The sequence below is a fragment of the Cryptomeria japonica genome, chromosome 9, assembly GCF_030272615.1.
Source record: "Cryptomeria japonica chromosome 9, Sugi_1.0, whole genome shotgun sequence".
Taxonomy (NCBI): domain Eukaryota; kingdom Viridiplantae; phylum Streptophyta; class Pinopsida; order Cupressales; family Cupressaceae; genus Cryptomeria; species Cryptomeria japonica.
This window is the reverse complement of record NC_081413.1, coordinates 309,629,580-309,656,468: the sequence shown is the minus strand read 5'-3', so window position 1 is coordinate 309,656,468 and position 26,889 is coordinate 309,629,580. Positions and strand designations below refer to the sequence as shown.

Sequence of the window (26,889 nt, the reverse complement as noted above, 5' to 3'; positions counted from 1 at the left end):
GTGAAATCCTCTTTCCAGGTTGATTTTGCACTTCATTCATCCAATTCTTCCTCAAATGCAATCAATTTTAACTTCCTTTCATCCTAATCAAGGCAACTCGCTATAAAAATAGCTCCAGAAAAGGTCACTCTAGGGCCTAAGGCAAAAAAAGAAGGTCAAATGGAGGATTTCACTCTGGACCCTTTGGAAGGGTTAGGAGCGAAATTCTCCTTCCAGGTTGATTTCCATCATTTCATCGCCTCAAACCTCCTCTCCAAGGTAAATATGCATCCAAGTCTTCCAAACCATGCCTTAGAAGTTCCAAACTTGGTCAAGTTAAAGAGCAAAATAGAGGAAATATGAATTTCGCTCTGGACCCTTTGGAAGAGTCAGGAGCGAAATTCTTGTCTTGGTCAAAAATCCTTCACTCCTTCACATTCTATCACTTGGAAAGGAAAAGAAACATCATTTCCCTTCCAAATACGCCCAAGGAACAAGGTTGGTAGTCTAAGCAAGGAAGCAAATGAGGCTTATGAAGAATTTCGCTCTGGACCCTTTGGAAGGTTCAGGAGCGAAATTTCTATTTTAGGCTAAAATCCTTCACTCCTTCACTTTTAATCACTCCCTAAGGCAAGAACATATCCATCTACCCCCACCATGACTAAGGAACAAGGCTTTCAGTGCAAACAAGGAGGAAAAAGGGTGTCTTCTAAGAATTTCGCTATGGACCCTTTGGAAGGGTCAGGAGCGAAATTTCTTTTAGGCTCAAATCTTCACTTCATCTCTCACATTTCTTCACTCCAAATAAGTGTTTTGCCCTCAATAATGTCTGGGAATGAGTTAGTTCTAAGTTTGGATCAAAGTAGAATGTCCTATAAAGGAATTCGCTCTAGACCCTCTGGAAGGGTCAGGAGCGAAATTGAAATTCGCTTTGGACCCTTTGGAAGGGTCAGGAGCGAAATTTGACATTTTGTTCTCTCCGTCAGGATTCATATATGGAATATAACATTTAAGTATAAGTGATATATACTTCAAGTTATATTCCATATATACTGTCAGGATGTTTGAGAGTGGTTTGGGACCTCCAGGAGTTATAATGCAAAATCTAGTTTTTGGAGGATTCTTCAATTTTCCAGACTTAGTCAAATTTCAGGATCAGGATGACATTCCAGACAACCAAATTTCAGGACATTTGAAGATCAGGATGACATTCCAAACTTCATCACTCACCAACTTGACCTAACTCAGACCTTCAAAGAGGATATTCACTCACCAAGCTTCATTGACCTCCTCAAACTCAAACAAGACACAATTAGCAACAAGAGAAAAACTAGGCCTAAGGGAGACTTTCAAAGAAACCCTAACCTAGAGCATCCACTGACTCACTTTTAGCTAAAACAGAGCCTGCTCTCTTAGTGATCCCTCTGGCAACACTCAGCATGCAAAGGCTAATAGACAAAACCCTAAAAGACCTAGAAACAAACCCCAGAAAGCCAAAAAGTAGGTCCCCATTTGCAATGGGCCGATGTGTGAATACGTCACAACAATATCACAACCTGACAACAGTAGTATTTAATATTTCTTTTAAACCAACCATTTGTAAGGTAAATTGGATTAATTGTATCATAAAGTAATAGTAGTGGCAAACTAGATCTGACGCACGTCAGATCTGTCTGCCTTTGCAACAATTAATTACTAATACATGTATAAAAGGGGCAAGAAAAGCTGTGTTTAGGATTAGAAGATATAATAACTAAAAAGTAATACTTGGTGTCTATCATATCCCCGTATCAGTAATACTTGATTAATAATAATATTTGATATCTTGATTGATAATAATAATTAATTACTTTACGCATTGATGATTGTTTCTTCCTTAAACATATGGAAAGAATTCATACCTGATCGATTATAGCGAACATTAACAAATATTAATAAGACATTAAAAAAACAGATCACTATCATTGAAAAGGATAACTTATGGGGAGCAGCGATTGAAATTGACCAAGTGATCACGATAAGTAATTAAGGCTCTAATAATTGCAGCGATTAATAAACAAATGGTTAATGGAAATGAGAAGACATCGATTAAGTGTATGGGTGCAATTAACAAAGAAGTGTGTCCATTGTTGAAGGGACGTCTTTTGAGGCTGTGACATTATGAAAGGACATGACCTCTCATCCCAGTGGAGAGATATTTATACAATAAACTGACCACTCCCAGAAGGCGTGTATGGTATTAAGACTCATAATATATAAAATATTAATACTCACCATCGATCAGATCAAAACTGTTATTAAGTTACAGGCGGTACCATCTTTGTTCATTGTGGTATGCAAGGGATGTGCTTAATATATGCAGCCTGATAATGTTCTTACGCAGAATTTAATTAATATGGACTGCAATATGTATGACAGTCATACATAATTTCATATATATTCATAATACATGAGAAGTCAGTATACTTATAGTCTAAATCATGCTATTATCAGTATTTAAGAAGATGGAGATGAGATGTTCCAAAGAGGGGCAGTCTAAATCCAAGCAATAGGTTAAGTCCCAAGATAGGGTGGGTATCAGCAACCCATAAGCCTTGAGGGTATAGGCTTGTTGTGACCTTTTCACAGGTCGCCCCAATGCAAATGGGGACCCCCTATTTTTGCTTTTTAGGATTTTGCCTTGGCATCACAGCTGCTAATCACCAGTCTTTTTGCAATGAGGAGTTAGCGGTTTTAGAGTGGTCATCCAAGCCAAATAGAGAAATCATGCCCCGATCAATGTTTGTACACCACCAAAGCACTCAGAAGGCCCAAAGGACAAAGATCGCAATTGCTTAGGGTCAATTCAAACACCTTCCTATTTTTGGGGGATTCTGCTTTTTTGCTTTTTTGCTTTTTTTATTTTTGGCATTTGGGGACCAATCCAGAAAGCATCTTTTTTGGCCTGCTTTTTGCTTTTTTGCTTTTTTGCTTCTTTCATCTTTTTTGAAAGTTTACTTAGGATTGGGTCCCTCGAGTCATGGCAACAGTGTTCCTATTTTCAGAATCAAAAATTTGTGTCTCCAAGTGTAAAAACCAAGGAAAAATCTCCAGATCAGGGTGTTGATCCAGATGTTCCAGACAAACATGAATTGTTGAGCGAGAAAATGCATCCAAGTTCATGACAATAGAGAGGACCATGCCTCAGGCCAGTTCAAAGTTTGCCATCAATAGAGTTGGCCATGTCCAATGTCTAACCTATGAGAAAATCCAATCAAGGTAGGAGTTTCCAACGTCCAAGCCATCATGAAGTCCGCCCTCCATTGGACAAACATCCAACACAAGTGCAAAGTCCGCCAAGGAAAAATTCAGAAAATTGGCTAAGTGTTGATACCTTGGAAAATAAAATTTCAAAATTTGGTTAAGTGTCTGTGCCAAAGACAAATTCAAATGGAGATAACAATGGAAGAAGACTACGTCTTGCTAAATTTAAAGTCCACGATGCCAAAGGTGAGATGGCAAGGTAAGTGCCAAGTCCGCCATGGCTGGAAACACTCAAAGTCTGCCCTTCTTTTGGCATGACAATCACCAACTCCGCACAAGGTAAAAAAGACAAGTCCACCAAGGTAGGCAATGGCATGAGGTTGGCCAAGTCTGCCCAAGCAAGATAAAATGGCATGAAAGTCTTGAACTCCGCCCTCCTTTTGGGAAGGAAATGGGTCAAGTCCACCCAAAGTGTGGAAAATATTGTTCAAACTCTGCCTTGCCTTAGGAAAAGAAATGTTGAAGTTCGCCCTCATGAGGAAGAGTTTTGCTCAAGTCCACCAGCTAGTTGGGAAAGTTTGTTGCCAAGTCTGCCTAAGGAAGGCATGTGTTTGTTAGATTTCACTAAAGACAGAAAGGGCTAAAGTCCGCCCAGACTTGGAAAGATTTATTTAGCAATGAGGCAAACATTTCACTAAGTCCGCCACACATGAAAGAGACATTTTTTATCAAGTCAGCAAATAAGGAAAAGATTTTGTGAAGTCCACTCAGCCTAGAAGGAAATATGTTAAGTCCACTGACCAATAAGGAAAGATTTTGATGAAGTCTGAACAGCAAGGGAAAGATTTTGATGAAGTCCGCCCAGCAAGAGAAAGTTTCTTATGAAGCCCACCCAGCTGCCAAGAATGAAAATGCCTAAGTTTGAACAAAGAGCAAAGAGATTCATTTTAGACAGTTTCAAAATTTGGAAGAGAGAAGAAATCGTTCGATCCATAATCTCAACTGGGAATGAAAACAGAAACTTTCTCTTAGAACTAAACTCAAACTCGATTTGAAATCAGAACTTTCCCAAGAAGATTAAACTCAATTGAAATAAAAAATGGCAACTTTCTCATTGAGTTCGATGAGTGAAAAGAATTTAGAAACAAGACTATTTCGAATTTGGAAAGACCAGCTATGTTGCCAAATGCAAAATTCAAACTACTTTGGAGTTTATACTTATAGTAAATCATTCATTTATTGTGAAAGTTCGAACTTGGAAGAGCAAGACACCAGAAGAGGAGAGGATTTCAAGAGTTTTTCAACAGGTTTCAAGAATTTTCAAGTACAGATTCAAAATTTTCTGAGACAAGCAGCACTTTCCTACTTCTTTCTTGTCTATATTTTGAAGGTTGTAGATGACAGCGGGGGCGGAATCAACAAGGAAAACACAAATGAATTTTTTGCCAGGAAGAATTTCAAGGAAGAAAGAAAAGTCCTCGAACTTGGTGAAAATATAGAAAAAAAATTGGACTTCTTGGAGGATTTCATCTACAATCCCAGACCTATTGAAACAATCAAGGCAACTTCTTGAAGGATTTCAACTCCTGAAGAATTAAAGACAAGCTCCCAATCAGAATCAGATGGTGACAAGAAGAGTATTCCAAACAAATTTTCATACTTAAACAATTTCTTGACACAAATTGGAGAATTCAAAGAGGAAATTCAAAGGAGTAACATCATATCCAATTCAAGCAAGAGGACATCCAATATGCTAAGGTGGCGCCTCGTCATCTTCCAACCAATCAAATTGTTCCAAGTCAACATGTCTAGGTTCAACAAACCTGACTTATCCACAGAGGCTTCTAGAAGGCACACTCCACAATGCAACAACCTTCTATTTTATTATTGATTCATATTTAGCAAGAAGGACAAGTGTCCCTGTTGACGTGTATCTTGTACACTATCAAACACAGAATAAAATACCCAAGGGTACCTTATCCTCTCTTGAGTAAAGTCTCTGAATGCTGAAGATATCGCGAGAAAGGATCAATCAAGGTGACTTCAAGGTTCTTCGTTGTAGGATCTCTACGTGTGGATAAGCACCAGTGGTCGTTGTGAATGCTGTTTCTTCAAGGGGCCTTATGCTTTCGAGTTTGCAGGAACAGGATTTTCCTAAAACTAACAGGTTCTCAAAAAAGATCAAAAGATAGGGTTTGCAAGAGATGAATTCTAATCTAACCCTAAGAATGACTCAATGTAGGCTAGACTTGGTAAGATTCTACCAATTTCAGTATTGCCAAGCAATTACAACTCTACTGGAATTGATGCGATCTTCTAAGGTGATTAGTGATTTTTCAAACCATCAAGAATTATAGACACTACCATGAAGGTACATATCAATAGTTCAATAATGATTGAAGGTTCAAGCAATATGGATATCTCCAGTTGACCACACAAGGCGTCCTTACAATCAGTAAGAAGCTAGTGGTTTGGAACGTGAATCTCACCAAAGATCAAGCCCAACACTTAGTCCTTCAAACTTAAATACTACTTCGATTGAGAATGATTCAAGAAAGTAAACAACCATGAAAGTAGCCACAAGAATTGCAATAAAACAAGATAACTTCAATATTTTATTGATCTCAAAGCCAAAATAGACAACAATTGCTTGAAATTCTTTCTTCAATGCTCAATCTTGCTACAAAATAACTTTCTTCTCTCCAAAAGCTCTAATCTTCTAATTTCTAACTATGACAAAATGAAAAAGAGTGAGGGTATATATAGCATCCTCGATTACAATGAACGGCCCAGATCAAAAGAAGATCAACGGCTGAGATTCTGACACCTAAACCCTAATTAGGGTTTGTTACAAAAAGTTCCCTTTTTAGTTGAACATTATTAAATGCATAGCCAAATATTTAATTGGCACAAAAATCGAGGGAACATAGACCAATGATAATTAAGATGCCACATCATTTTATAACAACCTCTCTTCTAGAACCTTATTCCCTTTCCAATGCTCTTTCTTAGCATATGCAACGAATCTGGACACAATTCCTTCAATCTCAGCAATAGGAATCTCGGGAAGATTCCTCATTCGCTCCTCTAAGTGGATAACCTGACCAAAGGCTTTGAGGAGAGCCGTATCCCATCCAGGTTCGAGCTCTTTGATCTTCTCAATCAGGAGCATAGTAGTGAACATTAGATCCCGTTGCTCATCTGTGATGACATTCTCATTTTTGCAAAAGATGACTTTGACTCTTTCTTCCAACTCTTGAAGGTCCACATCTGTCTCAACTTCGATCCTCCTGCCAAGAATGGTACACAACACCTCAAACACCTTGTCCTGAATTGGATGGATGACGCCCTCAACTTGATTGCATTTGGTGCTGATGTCCTCGAAAAGAACCTCTTTCATCTGGAGTAGAGTTGACCACTGAAGTAAATTATGAGCTCCTCCATCCATTATCTTTTCTTGTGCCAGGATCTTCCTTGGTGTTTGCCTGATCACTTGCAGAACAGGAATGATAACATCTCTAGTGTGAGCGAAAGCGGCAACTGTTATCATTAGGTTGTGGATGATTTCAAGGACTTGGATAGCTCGATGGATTGTTTGCATCATTCTTGTTGTAAATTCAACGGCTACTGTGTGGGACTTGTCAATCCAAGAGCTCATAAGCTGAACCAAGCTCTTGACTCTTTCTGCCTCGCCAACTGATTCAAGGGGAAGTGCTTGCACAAGAGACACTGCTGGATCCTGACGTCCCAAGGGCTGATTGAGATGGCTAAAGTAGCCTCTCCAAGCACCGACCTCTCTCTCAAGCTTTCTATTCTTTTCCATTTCTTCCTTAAGCTTGTCTTTAAGTGCTTCAAATGAATCGGTTGCCTCATCTAGTGCCTGCTCAGCAGTGAGTGGACCAAGCTCAAATGTTTCTACGTCATATTCATCTGCAAGGATTTCACCTTCATACTTGTCCACTATTGGTGTAGCTATCTGCAACTTCCTGGATCCTGCCTCATCTCTGATCATCTTGGACATCTTGGTGGCCTTCCTCCTCTCCGTTACTTCTTGAGAATTTCCTATAAGGCTCTCTAAGTCAATTACATCATCCTCATCTTCAATCACAATCACCCTCGTCAGTCTCTCCTTCAACCAATCCGGGATGGCGGATCTTGTCTCTCTAACTTGTATTTCTTTAGGTAATGGTTCGTCTTCTCGGAGAGGAGATGTCACTTCATCATCATTCTTGTCTTCATGTAGCTCATTGACTTGGGGCGATCGACTTGACAAATGCTGAGGTGCCTTCCTTTTTTCAGGTTTATCATTCTGTACCATTGACTCCATAGATTCATCAACCTCAGGCACCGTCTTCTCTTGTCCTTCAACTTGACTTGTCCTTTTTTCATGTCGAGAAGATGTGCCTGATGAGCGGTCTCAATTGGCCTCTTGCTTCTTCTTGGAGGGTTCCCTTTTCTCAGGTCTTTCTTTCCTCTTCGCACCTCTAGGATGACAATTGTCTTCACTTGCGCTTGCTCCTCCTTCTTCTGGTTTTTCCTCCAAAGTAAAAGTCATTGGTACATTCTGTTCTCTTAACTTTTGATGTTGTACATCCACCCATCTGCGAGTACATGACAAAACTGGGGCCATCAAAGCTCTCAAGTCTGAAATCTCAGGCTCATTCCAATCTATCTTCACTGCTTTGTCTTCTCTGTCATAGGATGACTGGAGATGTCTGCCACTGTCCTGAGCTTGATCTGCCACTCTGTAGACTTTGCATTTCCTGATGAAATCTAAAGGTAATCTGGAATGCATCTTTCTTTTTACTTCTAAATCATTTGAGAGATTCATCCAAAAGTCCTCTACCTGAAATTCATGCTTGTACTTCCTACCCGCTGTCTCTTCCATATACCCATAAGGATCAAAATTCTCCCTTAAGGCAAAGAACGTGAATGAATATAAGGCCAACTCCCTCTCTGCATCATCCAAGGCTAGAGCATTAGGGCATACCTCAACTGAATTCCCCAATATGATGGGCACGGGAATTCCATTTCCATGCCTGTGTCTAAATGCCTTCGCATAAGCTGCCAACTGCCTAGTCACCTCAAGTAGCACTATCCTGTCTGTCGGATACCTTGGCAACATATAGGGAGGTGAAGGACACCCATGAACTCTGATATAAGTAAACTTTTGAAACTGGATGAACCAAGCACCATACCTCTTTACAAGTTCTTGTGCATCCGGAGATAGTCAATTGTGAATCCCGCCTTGCAATATCCTAGTGATGTTCATCGTGAAGGTATCATTGACTAACTTGTAGTCACTTCCAGGTGGATGATGCAAATGAACATAAGAGTCACAAACTCTCACTTCTCCGGGTCCTCTTCCAATCACTCCTCTGTGAGGTAGTCCTGCATATTCGAAACACCTAATCAAGGCATATATGACATATGAGCTCATGTGAAATGACTTGGTAGGCTTTAGTCTTCTTAACTGCACATCCAGGCAATGGCTAATAATTCTAGCCCAATGAATCGTTCCTTTCCCTTGAACTATCACTTGGATGAAATAGAACATCCACTTCTCAAAGTAGAAGGCTTGAGGAGCCCCTCTGACTCGATTGAGCAAAGTTATCAAATCTCTGTACTCCTCCTGGAAGTCGATCCTATGTGGTGTGTTGGGAATCTTGCTCAGGCGAGGACGACTTTTGAGTAACCAATTCTTATTAATAATGCTCAAGCAAGTGTCTGGATCATCTTCATACATTGACCTGACTCCTTCTAGGCTTTTGTAAATCATATCTTTATGCTCTGGAAGATGGAGAGCTTCACTTATAGCCTCCTCCGAAAGGTACGCCAAAGTGTTCCCTTCCTTGGATACGATCGATCTTGATTGTGAGTCATAATTGCGAGCACACTCGATCATCAGCTCATGGCACTCGACCGCTGGAGGGAAACCGACCTCTTTGATGATGCCACTTTCAATTATCCTCTTTGCGACAGGTGATGCCTTGCCAATGTAAGGGACCTCTCGAAACTTCTTGACACTGAAGTTTCCCAAGTTGGTATCTCCAATATTGCTCCACTTTGACACAATCTTGGTCTCCAACTCTTCATTCCTCTGATCTTCCTTCATGAGAGCTGGACGACTAGTAGATGCTCCTGCCTTTGGAGTCGCCATCTTGACACCTACACAACATTTCATAATGAGTAAAATATTTAAGAGAATAGCAAGGAAGATTCAAAAGGAAGATAAAAGATATTAATTAGGAAACTTCATGATAAATCTTGAGTTATCATTTCCTAATTAGCTATGCAATTTTGTTCAAAATTCAAATCTTCAATAATGGTGTCAAGGTAATTTCGCCATACCTCCTCTTGAGAATTAACTCTAAGAAATGATGCAAAATAGGAGAATTTGCTAGGCAAAATGTGGACTAAAACTCCCTTTAGCAAAATGCGCCTCCTTTAGTCTTCAATACTTAAGATAAATTTGCTCCAACTAGACCAGCTTTCACACCTTCCTCTTGATCTCCAAATTCGCACTTAAAGTAATGAGTGAATGATTGATTAAACTTGATCAAAACACCCCTATTATATAGGGCGCTCACTACTTTACCTCCCATAGGCCGACTTGGCAAAATAGGCCTAAAAAATAAATAAAATTGCAAAAAGAAGAGGCCGACTTGATAAAATAAATAAAAATAATACCTCAAGCGCTCCATTTTAATTTTAATTTCACAAAAATTAATTTTAAATGCCTTTATAATAAAAATTCGATTTTCTAAGGCTCAAAATTAATTTATTAAATACCAATGCGCCTTTTATTAAATGCCAATTTAATTTAAATTTTTCCAAATATTTCGAAGTTGGTAATTTTGGCATCTAAAGCGATTTGGAGGATATCAACGTTGAAATAAGGTAAAAATAAAGAATGCCAATAACCTCGCCTTGGTCCCTTGGAGAGGGACAGGAGCGAACTTGCAATTTAAACCTTGCATTCTTCATTTTTAATCGCCAAAACTTCATCTAGGCATCTAAAGTGGCATTTTCAATTGGAGTCTTGAGTTTAATTCACTTGATTTTAAGAAGGGAAGTGTCTTTAGGACTTTTTCGCCCTGGACCCTTGGAGAGGGACAGGAGCGATTTTCATTTTTGGTCTTAATCCTTCATCCTTTAATTGCCAACTCTCGTTATGGGGTAAGCAATGATCCCTTTCATTCATTTCATGCATGCCTAACTCGTTTTTGCAAGGCAAAATAGGTGTTCCAAAGATTTTCGCCCTGGTCCTCCAGTAAAGGACAGGAGTGACTTTTGCCTTTTAGCCCAGGATTGTCAAGTTTTGGAGTCAAACCTTTGTTCACCATGCTTTAGAAGACCTCTCTCATCTTGCACAACTTTGCCTTAGCGTAGTCTTGGAGGAAAGTTGTTGATTTTATAAAAATCGCCCTGGTCCTTCAGTGAGGGACAGGAGCGCTTTTGAGTCTTTTGTGCAAATTCTTGATCGCTTCAATCTTCAAATTACCCTCAAGGCGTAGAACATCACACCTCACTTCCTCTTGAGTCTTGGGAACAAAAATAGCATCTTGAAATGTAAGGTAAATGGGCATACTTGGAAATTTCGCCCTGGTCCCTCAGCAAGGGACAGGAGCGCTTTTCTTTATTGTCATCAAAATTAGCAAATCTTGTATCTCAATTCCACTTCAAGGCATTTTAAACATCCTTTCAAACTTGCGCGTTGGCTTAGGTTTGTCCAAACTTGGAGAGAAAGGCTAGCTATTAGGTTTTTCGCCCTGGTCCCTCAGAGAGGGACAGGAGCGATTTTTCAATTTTAAACTTATCCGTCCTTTGCTAGCCTTCCAAATTATCTTCAACGGGTTAAACATGCCTTATTCCATTCATTTCAATCACAAACTTGCCTTGTCTTTTGCAAGAAATTTGCACTTTTGGAAAATCGCTCTGGACCCTTGGAGAGGGACAGGAGCGCCTTTTTCCCTCTAGGTATATTTCCTTGTCTTTAAACCTTCATTCGCATCTAAGGCATAAAACATCATTTTTCCCTCCCATCCAAGTCAGGTTTTGCCTCAAAATCTCAAACGAAGAGGACAATCTTGAAAAAACGCCATGGTCCTTCAGTGAGGGACAGGAGCACCTATTGTCACTTGGGTTGATTTCCTCCTTTGTGGACCACTCAAATTATATTCGATGGACAAAACATGCCCTCCTTGATCTCTTCAAATCATAAAATTACTTTGATCCTACAGGAATAGTGCAAGTTTGAAAATCAAGCTCCGGTCCTTCAGTGAGGGACAGGAGCGAACTTTGCCTTCTAGGCCAAAATGCTTCATCTTTCATTCTTTTTAATCAAGTCCGGATGCTCTATCACATTCATTTCGTCCTTTGTTATGCCTTTGATGTTTCAATTTGACCAAACGAGGTCAGGAAGGACTCAAATAAGTCTTTTTGCCCTGGTCCCTTGGAGAGGGACAGGAGCGAACTTCTCTAAATCTTCAAAATTCACCATTTTCATGCCTTCAAAATCTTCAAAAGTATCAAGTCACGTTTGATCATCACTCCTGGAGACCCTGCACAAAACAAAATAGAAAGTCAGTGACAAATATGCAAAAAATAACATTTTCGCTCTGGTCCCTGAGTGAGGGACAGGATCGATTTTGTCCTTTCTGGCTAATCCATTCAAAATTTAAGTCTCCAAACATTTCACAAGGCAGAGTTAGGTCATTTTCGAGGCCGAGAACCAGTTAGCAAGCCCTCTTAAAAACAAGAAATCACACTTAGAATGAATTTCGCCCTGGGCCTCCAGCAAAGGACAGGGGCGATTTCTCTGTTTCAGGCATCATCTCACCTCCAAAATTGATCAAAATTTACCTAGGCAAGAATACATAGTTTCACCTTCAAAATGCTAACACTTAGACAAAACCTTGGATTTTACCTCAAAAACCCTGACTAGACCTAACCTGAGACCTATCTAACTTCCTAACAGACTTACCTTATTTCAACAATCTCAATCCTCGGGAGGACACTTAATAACTTTCAAAATTTGACTGGACTCAACTTGAAAAACATTCGGAAGAAACCCCTAAGGTTTAGCCTTAGCCCAGACAGACAACCCACTCACTCGACCCTAAAAGCAGAGAGAAGAACGGGCAAAACAAAAGCGAAAAGAGGGGGTCCCCATTTTAATGGGGCGATGTGTAAAATGTCACAACAGTCCCCAAATGTAATTTTCTCATTGGTCAAGAGGTAGTTAATAGTAATCATTTTGTAATCTTGGTCGTTGATTCGAATCAATCCCGGCCATTGAATTGTAACTGAAGAGCCTATAAATTGAGCTCACCCCTCATTTGTAAATCATGGGAGCATGTTGCAAAACATCTTAAGATATGCAAAACATCTTAAGATAAGCAAATTGTTGTTTATGACTACCGAAGTAATAAGTAATGCATTGTTCAAATCAATGGTGATTACTTCTATTATTTTGGAGTTTACATGGTTCTTATCCCTCATCATAGTTTAGATTTTATTTCATGTATGTTAGACAAATGCAAGATCTGATAAGTATTGTTTTATGGTGAATATTCCGCTCATACTTTTGATGAACAGATGTTTTTTGTTCATTGTGTAAAGTTAGTCTGAGCTTACTTTGTGGATGCTTAACTTCTGTCTAGATAAATATTGTTCGATTTGATGGTAGTTATTCATGGCGTGAAAATCATTAGCACACCCCTTGAAGATTGCACCCACTTTGTGTAGTTGCCCTAGCGTGGCAAAGCAAAGTGTGTTTATTAGGTTCACCTAGTCAATACCGTCTCTTGAATTCTTCGGACTAGATTAGAACTTCTAAACCCTTATCTCCTTTTCAGTTTTCTTGAAGTCCATGATCCAAGACTCAAACGATAGAGCTTCATTGTCTAGACCTTCATTGTGAATTGAACAAGCCAAGCGTAAGTCCCCCTTGTATTTCAGCATACATAACCAAGGAAGCTATCCAACACAAAGTCACACGTTCACACATATAAACCTTAGAGTCACTGTGTGGTCTTTCTTTGCAATCTTGGCACACGTAGTGATTTTGATCAAGAGAGGGTAGAGTGTCCTTGACATTTTATTCTAATGTTCGGTGAATGATAAAACGTACACCAACATAAATTGGTGCTAGAAGGAGGGCCTGGACATTTGGTCATTTATTTTCACAAGTGGAGAAATTCAGCTAGATGGAACTAGTATGAACTTTGAAATGCCAAGTCAGAGATATATTAGATCTCTTTTATGTCAAAAAAATCCAAAAAAAGTGAAAAATTGAAAAATCCAAAAAGGTGAAAATTTGAAAAATCCAAAAAAAATAAAGTGAAAAGTTAAAAATAAAAAATAAAATAAAATAAAAAGATTCTCAATGGATGGCGACCCTCATATTTCTTGTTGTCGGGACAGTCTCCTTGTGGACATCACTTAGATTCAGGAAGATTTGAATGCACAACTACACCCCAGGAATTTGTCACGATTTGCCTTACCAGGGAAGTGCCAGATTCTTGAAACAACCAAGCATGATAAGATGAATCGCTTGACATTCTTGTCAAGAATAGGATTGGTCCTACAAGGAAAAATCTTCTTTTGGGATGTTCCAAAGCTAGAATTGTGCATAAAGCCTGATGATGAGGGCAATGGAAATGATCCTTTCTCAAGATTCAGGTTGAGAATTCAAAATCCAATAGAGTTGGGCAATAAACGACTTGAAAGTGTGTTGCTTCCTCGTTGGTGTCGGATTCACAATGAACCACGATCAGAATTCACTTGTTCTATATGTGAAGAGGCCATCAACCAGGCTAGATGTCAGTTGGGATTATTAGAATTGCCAAGGAGATGCATCTGGAATGAGCATCTTAGTCCTGCATCAAAAGAACAAAGCATTGCAACATCATCAGGTTGTGAAGGAAGAAAATTGGAAGAAGATTGTATAAATGAATCAAGAATTCAAGTAGATGAAGATATTCCAAGCATCGTAATGCAACAGGAAGACATTGGAGTAAAGATCAAGGAAGTAATAGCATATGTTCAGGTGAGAAAGGCAATCCAATGTCAACACGTGGAATTGTGTGAAAATGGAGAACTACGAGTTGGAGAGAGTCCTCAAGTGGACGATGTAACACATGAAGGAAGTAGTTCTAGGGATTCATCAATCAAAATAGAAGAAGATGACTCTAATACAATTCAAGAAGAAATAATCCTCGGCATAGAAGTGCAATCATGCATGAACAAGATGGAAGAAATGATAAGTGGCTTGAGACGAGATGGAATGTTTGACGATCAATGGGCTACCAAGATGGAAGCAGAATATGGAATGCATTTCGCGTTGGCGCTTGATCCAATTATCACAATCATGGAGGAATTGATAGATGAAATTGAAACAAATGGAACAATACCTGATGAACAAGTAATTGTGATAGAGAAAGAAAATAAAGAACAATTTGGGTTAGGGCTTGATCCATTGTTAGGAATTCAAAAGGAGCCAGCACATGAAATGTTCCAAATTTCCAAATTCCCTTTTGAGTTGAATTCCCGCCACACTTCACCCAACTTGGAACGTGATGTTGATCTCCATGTTTCAGATGCAAGTGGTATGGTTCACCATCAACTTCAACCTCCTGATGAAGGAATGGATGACGAACAAGAATTTATGTCCACAAATGAAGACCCCCAGGTTGTATCTTTCCCTACTGTTGACTACGAGGAATATCATTTTGATTAATGAGATTTAGGAAAGACGACTTGTTTATGGATCAATCATTGTCCGGGTGAGTTGCCCCAGTTACTAATATTTTTGAAGTTTTGCTTGAGGTTCAAAATTATACTTTGAAAGAATACTTTTCCGAGTTTAAAAATAAGCTTGCAAAACTTCATATTGTGACCGCTGATTTGCTGCTCCTACATATCCTAAGAAATCATGCTAGGAGTTGTATATACTTAGGGCTTTTGAGTGTTGTTCACTCAAAAAAAATGTTTTTTGTTTAAAATAGGTTTTCTTTCATGGTTCGGGCCAGTTTGCCTTAGATTAGTTTTTTAGCTTTCTTAGTTTAGTTTGCTTGTCCGTTTTGTTTTGCATTCAATAAAAGGGGGATCCCATTTGTGAAGGGTGTTGTTTCTTAAGAACTCTAGCGTCTATGCTAAACTATGTTCAGTCCATTTCTTGGATAATTATATATGTACTTTTGAATCCAAGGTTGTTCTTCTTTAGCTTCATCAATTGGTTAGAACTCTTGACTCGGAAGGGAATCATTTATTGTGTCTTGTCGCCAATATCCTGTGATTACCATATTCTTACACAATTAATTAATCGCTCTTAGTCAGTAAGGTTTGCCGGAAAAATCATGGTAGGTGAAAAATCTTAAAGTCTTGCTTCAGCGCCATTGTGATTCTCAAACCTATATGTTAACTTTAGTATTTACAAGCCAAGTGAAAAAATATGCAAAGAAAGAAAAGAAAATCAAAAGAAAAGAAAATGAAATGAAAAGTATCGAAGTACTTGGCTTTGGGAACATGTGAGTAACTCCATCGGGGCTATGGACACCCGGCTGGCAATGGAGCAATATTCGTGAGATCACAACGATAACCTTGTTGAGGCTATAAACGCTCGCTGGCAACAAGGCCCTATCCCGAATGCTTTTGAAGTTAAGATATTGGCATAGCTCACCATGACGGATTCTCAAAGTCTTGCTTTTCCTTTGAGCTGGAATTAACTTAATTGCACACACTTGGTAATCCGAGATAAACTGTCTTGATCCAATTTGAGATTTCGCTTCCTTTTTTAGAATGTTTTCTAGTCATTTGATGGACTGAAGGAATTTTCCAAAGTTTCCAGGTATAGATTGGTTTTATCTTTGAAATGTTCAAGAAAATTTATTCGGGTTGGCGCTAGATGTTGTGACCTTTTCACACATCACCCCATTGCAAATGGGGACCCCCTGTTTTTGCTTTTTAGGGTTTTGCCTTGGCATCAAAACTGCTAATCACCAGTCTTTTTGCAATGAGGAGTTCAGAGTTTTTAGAGTGGTCATTCAAGCCAAATAGAGAAATCATGCCCCGATTAGTGTTTGGACACCACCAAAGCACTCATAAGGCCCCAAGGACGAAGATCCCAATTGCTTAGGGTCAATTCTGACACCTTCCTATTTTTTAGGGATTATGCTTTTTCACTTTTTTGCTTTTTTATTTTTGGCATTTTGGGACCAATCCGAGATGCAGCTTTCTTGACCTGCTTTTTGCTTTTTGCTTTTTTTTTCTTCTTTCAGCTTTTTTGAAAGTTGACCTAGGATTGGGTCCCTCAAGTCATGGCAACAACGTTCTTATCTTCAGAATCAAAAATTTGTGTCTCCACGTGTAAAAAGCAAGGGAAAATCTCCAGATTGGGGTGTTGATCTAGATGTTCCAGACAAACATGAATTGTTGAGCGAGAAAATTCATCCAAGTGTTCATGAGAATAGAGAGGACCATGTCTCTGGTCGGTTCAAAGTTTACCATCAATGGAGTTGGCCATGTCCAAGAAAATGTTTGACCTATGAGCAAGTCTGCTCAAGGTAGGAGTTTCCAACGTCCAAGCCATTATGAAGTCCGCTCAAGGTAGGAGTTTCCAACGTCATGAATTCCACCCCTCCCTTGGAAGAACGTCCAACACAAGTGCAAAGTCCGCCAAGGAAAAATTCAGAAAATTGTCTAAGTGTTGATACCTTGTAGAAAAAAATTTCAAAATCTGGTTAAGTGTCTGTGCCAAAGACAAGTTCGAATGGAGATAACAATGGAAGAAGACTACTTCTTGCCAAACTTAAAGTTCGCCATGCCAAAGGTGAGATGGCAAGGTAAGTGCCAAGTCTGCCATGGCTGGAAACACGCAAAGTATGCCATGGCTGGAAACACTCAAAGTCCGCCCTTCTTTTGGCATGACAATCACCAACTCCGCCCAAGGTAAAGAAGACAAGTCCGCCAAGGTAGGGAATGGCATGAGGTTGGCCAAGTCAGCCCAAGAAAGATAAAATGGCATGAAAGTCTTGAACTCCGCCCTCCTTTTGGGAAGGAAATGGATCAAGTTTGCCCCAAGTCTGGAAATATTGTTCAAACTCCACCTTGCCTTAGGAAGGGAAATGCTGAAGTCCACCCTCATGAGGAAGAGTTTTGCTCAAGTCCGCCAGCTAGTTGGGAAAGTTTGTTGCCAAATCCACCTAAGGAAGGCATGTATTTGTTAGAATTCGCTGAAGAAAGAAAGGGCTAGCCGCTAAAGTCTGCCTAGACTTGGAAAGATTAATTTAGCAATAAGGAAAACATTTCACTAAGTCCACCACACATGAAAGAGATATTTTTTATCAGGTCAGCAAATAAGGAAAAGATTTTGTAAACCCCACCTTGATCTGGAAAGATTTTGTGAAGTCCGCTCAGCCTGGAAGGAAATATGTTAAGTCCGTTGGCCAATAAGGAAAGATTTTGATGAAGTTCGAACAGCAAGGGAAAGATTTTGATGAAGTCCGCCCAGCAAGAGAAAGTTTCTTATGAAGTCCGCCCAGCTGTCAAGAATGAAGATGCCAAAGTTTGAACAAAGAGCAAAGAGATTCATTTTAGAAAGTTTCAAAATTTGGAAGAGAAAGAAGGAATGGTTCGATCCATAATCTCAACTAGGAATGAAAATAGAAACTTTCTCTTAGAACTAAACTCAAACTCGATTTGAAATCAGAACTTTCCCAAGAAGATTAAACTCAACTGAAATCAAAAATGGCAACTTTCTCATTGAGTTCGATGAGTGGAATGAATTTAGAAACAAGACTAGTTTGAATTCGGAAAGACCAGCTATGTTGCCAAATGCAAAATTCAAACTACTTTGGAGTTTATACTTATAGAAAATCATTCATTCATTGTGAAAGTTCGAACTTGGAAGAGCAAGACACAAGAGGAGAGGATTTCAAGAGTTTTTCAACACGTTTCAAGAATTTTCAAGTGCAGATTCAAAATTTTCTGAGACAAGCAGCACTTTCCTACTTCTTTCTTGTCTATATTCTGAAGGTTGTAGATGACACTTGGTGCAGGATCGTCAAGGAAAACACAAATCAAGTTTTTGACGGGACAAGTTTCAGGGCATCAAGAAAGAAAAGTCCTCAAACTTGGTGAAAATATAGAAAAAATTTCGGACTTCTTGGAGGATTTCATCTACAATCCCAGACCTATTGAAGCAATAAGGGCAACTTCTTGAAGGATTTCATCTCCTGAAGAATTAAAGACAAGCTCTCAATCAGAATCAGATGGTGACAAGAAGAGTATTCCAAACAAATTTTCATACTTAGACAATTTCTTGACACAAATTGGAGAATTCGGAGAGGAAATTCAAAGGAATAACATCATATCCAATTCAAGTAGGAGGACATCCAACATGCTCAGGTGGCACCTAGTCATCTTCCAACCAATCAAATTGTTCCAAGTCAACATGTCTAGGTTCAACGAACCTAACTTATATCCACAGAGGCTTCTAGAAGGCACACTCCACAATGCAACAACCTTCTATTTTATTATTGATTCATATTTAGCAAGAAGGACAAGTGTCCCCAAATGTAATTTTCTCATTGGTCAAGAGGTAGTTAGTTGTAACAAACCCTGATTAGGGTTTTATTTTGTAATCTCGATTGTTGATTCGAAATCAATCTTGGCCATTGAATTGTAATTGAAGAGCCTATAAATTGAGCTCACCCCTCATTTGTAAATCATGGGAGCATGTTGCAAAACATGTTAAGATAAGCAAATTGTTGTTTATGACTACCAAAGTAATAAGTAATACATTGTTCAAATTGATGGTGATTACTTCCATTATTTTGGAGTTTACATGCTTCTTATCTCTCATCATAGTTTAGATTTTATTTCATGTATGTTAGACGAATGCAAGATCTGATAAGTATTGATTTATGGTGAATATTTTGCTCATACTTTTGATGAACATATGATTTTTGTTCATTGTGTAAAGTTAGTCTGAGCTTACTTTGTGGATGCTTAACTTTTGTCTTGATAAATATTGTTCGATTTGATGGTAGTTAATCATGACGTGAAAATCATAAGCACACCCCTTGAAGATTGCACCCACTTTGTGTTGTTGTCCTAGCGTGGCGAAGCAAAGTTTGGTTATTAGGTTCACCTAGTCAATACCGTCTCTTGAATTCTTAGGAGTAGATTAGAACTTCTAAACCCTTATCTCCTTTTCATTTTTCTTGAAGTCCATAATCCAAGACTCAAATGATAGAGCTTCATTGTCTAGACCTTCATTGTGAATTGAACGAGCCAAGAGTAAGTCCCCCTTATATTTCAGCATACATAACCAAGGAAGCTATCCAACACAAAGTCGCGCGTTCGCATATATAAACCTTGGAGTCGCCGTGTGGTCTTTCTTTGCAATCTTGGCACACGTAGTGATTTTGATCAAGAGAGGGTAGAGTGTCCTTGACATTTTATTCTAATGTTCGGTGAATGATAAAACGTACACCAAGAAGACCCAAGATAGGTAAGGGCTTGGATTTGTAAACTTTGAGGGAACCTATTGTATTTGGTCTCTAAGCCCTTTGTTAACATACATAGACCCTTCTCCGTTAAAATTGAAGTAGTAGCAGGGTATGATATCTATATTAAGAACCATGAATAATGAAATTAATCATCTAATGAAGAAAATAAATAAACACTTGTTAATAACTAATAAATTGAAGAATATTAATGGCTGGCTTCATGATTAGTCTCTCAATCAATTTTAGTAATATTGAAATAGATTAATTATGTTAATCGGGTAGGGGACATTACACTCTTGCATACATTCTACTATTTGTTTCCAAGTATGTGCAACATAGAATGCATACATGATGTCTTAGTGGAATTTGATTCACAATCTAATGTAAAAATGCACATGTTACAAGATCAGTTGAGAATCAACTATAAGAATTTGCAAACCGTCATGCATGTTATCCTTCTTTGCTTTATTTCACACTATTTGTCATCTTCAGTTGTCATATTATCAATTCATCCTCTACCACATTGTTGATCTATGCAATACAACTTTAATTCTATTTTGGTTATTGAACGCTTGGATCCACACATTTTTACAAATTTGGAAAGATTGATCATCTGCAACCAATGGTCAATAGGTGTGGCAGAGCTATTGTGTTAATGTTGAAGAAGTGAACAGCAAAGCTGAGTTGGATGCTATGAATCGTGTGAATTCTTATAAAAAAAGTGTGACCACATCCACATATGCTTGGGCTTGCAGAATTTTCTCAAAATCAACAAGTTTCCAAGATGCAGGAGAAACATGGCATTGTTCTGCGTAATTTGCAAGGTGTGAACTGAAGAAAAGGGAAATGCGAATTCAACTATAAAAAGATATGAAGTTGTTGTGAAGAGGTGTGAAACACATTTAACTTCCCTTCTACACAACAACTACAGAATGGCTAGGAAAGCTGAAAGCATAAAGAAACAAGGCGTAAAGCAAATAACAGAGTTGTGGCACCTAAAATACAAATCAATTGGTCCTTCATGGGTGCTCCTGGTACATAAGTCTTGTATAATGAAGTCCTCATGAAAATAAATAATTAAATAAATCAAAATTTAATGATTTGGAAAAGATAGTTCGCGACTCTTAAGTTCTTAACTAATGATTTATGATTCCAAAATGAGAAATCTAACATCTAGTTCAAAAATTCAACCCATTATCCTATTTCAAAAAAAAACCATAAACAATAATAAAAGAGGATGTACAATCAATAGTGTAACCCTATTGTTAGATTGATGTAAATAACTATCTCGTGATGTATAATTTGATGAATTACTCAAATAAAAATGCAATGATTAGTTTCTTCTCAACAACCCTTTTCAGGTCAAAAAGTAGAGGTTGCAATAGAGATTGCACCAGAAAAAGTTTTTCTCTAGTTTTTTTTTTATTTATCATTGATTTTTAAAATGGAAAGGTTTTGAATTTTATTTAGCATCAAGTGAAGTAAAGTACCTCAACAAGACATGTCCCACAACTTCCACCACCTCCACAATTCATCACTTTCCCCTGAAAATAAAATTTTGAAGGGTGTGCTTGTTAAATTGATCCTCACAAATGAGATAGTTCCTAGAAGTTTGTGGGCTAGCTCCCCCACCAAAAAAAAAAAGTAAGAGCTTAAAACCAAACAAAAAGCATCAAGAAATAGTTTATTATGGATTTCAACCTTGTTTCCCTAATGCAAGATCTATGATTGGATAGCATATTACCATTTTTCTAATCAATAATTGTAGACAATCAAAAGAGATGACTGAATAGTATTTTCAGTAGCATATTTGATTTTTGCTGATCAATAACTGTAAACAATTAAAATGGAGTTCTACTACACTAAAGCCAAAATTCAGCATGCAATGAAGATTATCGAGCCATCTTCATGTTAGCAATCTCAAATACAATTTACAAAGATGAAATCACAATACATTACAAATTAAGTAAAGGTGTGCCCTAGAAGGGATAGGAGATATTCAGGTTATCCGTCATTCTCACTTATGCAATAAAATTCATAGTGAGGTATGTCAAATTTGTCCCTATTGTATATTAGTCATTCAATAGAAAATTCTAACATCGATGTGAAATTTAGTGGAAAGAAGTGCATTGTGATTGATTTCCTGCAAGACAAAATAGTCATCCAAGGCATTTGGCAAAGTGCTTTGTACAAGCCAATCGATTCTGTAATAGGTAATTAGAAATTTGCACGCATTGGTTATGGAGGATAATAGCAGAATTTTGTGGCATGAAAAATATGGACATCTTAGTCACAGTATTAGCCAAACAAAGAAGAACCAATATGGTTCACAAAGTGGCTTCCATCCAAGAGAAGTTACATGTTCAAGGTATTTGAATAGCCAGAAAAAATTAAAGTCTTTTCATCCTGACAAGGCAGTATACAAAGAAAGCTTTAAATCTCACTTATGCAAATCTATGTGAGACATCATGGAAACCATCAAAAATCCTTTGTGCGAGATATTTTGTTTTGAAGAAAAAACATAATGGTTTAAAACCTTGAAGTTCAAAACATGATTTAAAAAATTAGTAAGGTAAGTGGATCAAAACCATTAGATCAAATAATAGGGGTGAGTTCACTTCCAAGCAATTTCATGACTATTGTAAAAAAGTAAGTCAGATGGGTTGCAACTCCATACACCCCTCAGTAGAATGAAGTGGTTAGGAGGAGAAACATAACTATGGAAATATATCTCCTAAACAAAGGCCTATGTGAATCTTTACAAGATATCACACCTAAAGAAACCTGGTGCAGGCTTAAAACCAAAGGTAACACATCTTCATGTTTTTGGATCAGCTAAATATGTTTCCGTTCATGATAGAAAAAGGAATAAATTAGATTCTAAGAGATTCAATTATTTGTTTGTTAGGTATAGTGAACAACCTAAGACATAAAACTAAACGTAACACATCTTCATTTTTTGGGTTCAGCTAGATATGTTTTGGTTCATGACAGTAAAAGGAGTAAATATATTCTAAAAGATTCAGATGTTTCTTTAATGGGTATAATGAAAAAGCTAAGGCATATAGACTCATTAATATTTCCACCAAAAAAGTCACAATTGATATGTTCAGGTCAACAAAACAAAACCTTTCTTTTATTGTAACCCTAACCAGCAGATTGCCAATTATTAGTTTGGAACTCATGCTGTGGTTTCTTTGAAAGATAAAGCCTCTTGTTCTTCTTGTACTCTGTCACGGCTACTAGTGCATCAGCCTAATCCATAATTCCCACCAAAACTACTTATAAACTAGGGAATCAAGCAACTAAACTATTGCATTGCTTGAACTTCCAAATAAAAATGGAATTGGAAGGAAATAAAAAGCTGCTACACACAAAAAATGAAGAGCTGAGATGTAAAATGGAACAAAAACACAAGAATTTATCTTGGGAAAACCTGGATAAAGGTGAAAAACCTAGTTGGTAAAGGCAATTCCCTTCTACCAGAGGGTACTACTCAAATAGACAAGTACATGTCTATTACAATCTCTGCCAGCTAATTCACTACTTCATCTTGTATTTCAACTTTCTTAGAGATATAAACATTCAATTCTCCTCCTTCCCTTTTCTTTGGCCTGTCAGTTGCTTCTTATAGTGTCAAAAGGCTCCTCATTTGTGTCCAAACCCTTCCGCACAGAATTTGAATAGACAGGGATGCCTTCTCATTTCAAATTTTTCTTGTCTTTCTGTCAGGACAAAGCCACCCCTTTACAGCAAGAGGCAGTTAGAAATTGAATAGTGCCCCCTGTGGAGCATTAGCAGATTTGAAACCATATCTTATACAAATCCAATGATTTCATTAAAACAAGTTCTATGGGTGGTTTGTTCACATTATTCTTGTTGAAATGTCTTCCATTGAGGAAGAGTTTTTCTTGTAAAACCAATATGGATCACATCTCCCTTCTTAGAGAGTTTTTGATCCCAGTAAATCTTACTCACAAATATAAAAGAATTTTTCACTTGGTCTTTGAAACTTCTATGTCCAATTGATTCAAACAAACATCCCTCACATGCTTCTAGTGGAAACCAAGTGATGCTCAGCACTCAAGTGCCCTGAGGTAGAAGGTAGCAGTGCTCTAGTCACCTACTGTTTATGGGCCTCTTTGTTTGATGGAATGAAACCCTTTCACATCTTCAAATTGATACTTTACACAAGTAGTGACACAAGGTAAAATATAGTGATGCTGTATCCTGCTCTTGAATGGAACAAAACCCCCTCACATATTTAAAATGATGCTCAACAAAAGTAGTGTCACAAGGTAGAAGGTGGTGATACTGTCTTATGTGTTGAAACCCAAATTTGCGTCTTTCCCACAAACAACTCTATGGTGGCTACTTCAACTTCTTAAGCTACAATGATTACCTTGAAACATGCCACAACATAACATGTGGCCATGAATGAACCTCCTTGCATTTGAAGACATTTTACAATGCCATGAAAGATATTCCAAGGGGTTTGTTATTGCATCAATGTACAATGAAGGCCATACATTTTTATAATGTTTACAAAAAAATTGAAAAGAGTCCTCTTCTTACAACTATGCACATGCTATAACAGTGATAAGAGTTTTTGCACGATACAATAATGAAAACCCATCACTGTTATGCTTTTGGCTGTCCTTAAGCTCAACTGTGATAGGCAAAGCACTTCCATTACTTGCCCTTTCAGGCCGAAACAGTTTCCTCTCCTTGTCATATCAAACAATGAGATGTGTCACATGATACAATGTTTACATTCCCATAGAATGGAAATATGCATGCTTACAACACCCAGAAAGATGTCATGATGCTGTCCATGCCATGCAATCAATGGAAATCTGCATTCCTAAATGTAATACCCAAATATGCTTCCTATGCTCAACCAATACAAGTACACGTCTTACAATACCCACAAACATGTCATTATACTACACATGCTCTACCACACTTTACCCATACTTGCGCCATAAAAGTTGAACAAAACTACACTTTTCCAACAATTTTTTGCCAAACACATTCATGTGTGCAAGTTTAAAGAATGTTTTCTTAGAAGCTGCCCAGGTTGCCCATTTTTCTTATACTGCTATAAGACAAAACCCTCATTCAGCATGCAATACACTACCTTTATTGCTTCCAAATAAGTGGATGTGCCAATTTTCTAATAATTTGCAAGAAATATGACGACTAAATTTACCCATTACCTCGTACATTTTCTTCTTGCTTGTCCTTGTTTGTTTTCCAAGAAGATTTGTTTTAGTATGTTCACCATCAGTGAGTGCAACTGTAAGAACCCTGCTGGTTCTAACTCTCCTGAAATACTATTGTTGTTGTGTTTTTGGATTTTCAAGATCTTTGAACAATTTTAAAACAGAAAATAACACATGTGCCAAGCAAGAATTGCACATAAAACCAAATAGAATTGAAATTGAGAGCAACTGCAACTATATTATGAATAAGATAATTGCTACAATAAATCCTACTGCTAATTGCATACTCGTAGGTCCTTAGCTTATTTTAAGTGAAGAAATTTGGTGTTTGCCAGCCAAAACTGGGAAACTGACCCAAATGAGAATACAAGTCCAGAATGTGATTTCTCTGAGCCAAAAAGTTTATGAAATAGCTTGAATAGACTAGGAGTTGGGAAATATGCACTCATAATGCACTTTGGGTAGGCATTTCACCCTCCCAAGCAAAACTCTCTCTCTCTGGAACCCACGTGCCAAGGCTGATTGGTATAGCCAGCAAGGAAAACTTGTACGGCTGCTTATTGAATTGATAAATTGCTGCTAATGAAGCGTCTAAACCTGATTGCCTCCTTCCTTATTCCAAAACTATAAATAACTAAAGAAATAAACCGTTGTTGAAGCACATAAAGACTTCTGGATGAAGCCCTCTCAGTTTGCAATAGTTCAACTGATCTTTCACAGCCTCAGAATCACAAATCCATGAAGAATGAACGTTCTTCAATAGCAAACCCTCTAAAACCCTTGTCTTAGACAATCCACGGAGAAAAAATCAAGCAAAGTCAAATAATAAATAATCAATTTGAATTGCCTTCAAATTCCTTATAACCCCCAAATGGCACGATTTTACACAAGTATGCCTAAATGCTTTTTAAATACATTTAAAATGTATTTAATCACTTTGCATAGTTCAATAGTTACTTGGGCACCATATTTCACTTTAAGTGATTTAATTAAAATCACTTTATAATATTAAGTGGTTTTAAATTTAATAAAGTCACTTTATGACTATAATAATCATATAAGTTAATTAAAATAACTTAACCACTAGAATATTAATATCTCATTTGTTACTAAGTCTTTTGATGTGCCGTCTGAAGCTAGAGTCAATACTACACACTAACCGCTAAGGCCCCGGAACTGAACTGAAGAAGTGGGACTGTGTTGACGTGTGTTTTGTACACAGCCTAACACAGAATAAAATACCTAAGGGTATCTTATCCTCTCTTGAGAAAATAGTCTCTAACTGCTGAAGATTCGCATAAAGGATCAGTTAGGTAGACTCCAAGGTTCTTTGATGTAGGGTCTCTACGTGTGGACAAGCTCCAGTGGTATGATGTGATTTGCTGGAATCACAAGGGGACTTACATTGAACTTCCGATCTGCTTTGCTGGACACAGGCTCTTACTAACTTAGATTTGAAAAAAATGGAAAAAGGATAAGGGCGAAGAGAGGATCTAATCCTAATACTAAGAATGTAGGAGCAATGATTTGATTTTTGACAAAACTCTAACTAGATCTTGTTTTGACATCAATGGAACATCTACACAAGACTAGTGCGATCTTCTAAGGGAGCTTTATGATGTTCAAATCATCACCGCAGGCATAGATACCATCCAAGTTGATGCATATCAATGAAGAGGCGACAAATTGAAATTGAGCTTAAGCTGAATGATTCCAGTTGACTACGCAAGGCAAGTCTGCAATCAACAAACTGCTAGTAGTATGGATGTACGAATTCCACCATCAATCAATCACATTTCCTCCATTCATCTAATTATCTACCATCTAAGATTGAAGACTTCAACAAGAAACCATGCAAATTGCAAGAAAACGACATATTTCACCATTACTTCAATGAAAATGGAGTTTGTTTACAATCAATGGCA

General features: G+C 37.9%; 1 protein-coding gene across 2 annotated transcripts in view; it reads right to left on the bottom strand.

The window, feature by feature from the left end:
• The window catches only part of LOC131079603 (photosynthetic NDH subunit of subcomplex B 3, chloroplastic), a 114,653-nt gene that overhangs the window by 48,435 nt on the left and 39,329 nt on the right, over positions 1-26,889 (bottom strand). The window contains exon 3 of one of the 2 annotated variants that reach the window (XM_058017603.2): positions 21,230-21,283. The exons of the other annotated variant lie outside the window; for it this stretch is intronic. Coding sequence (XP_057873586.2) covers positions 21,230-21,283 — 54 coding nt within the window. The remainder of the gene's footprint in view (positions 1-21,229; positions 21,284-26,889) is intronic. 2 annotated transcript variants of the gene reach the window in all.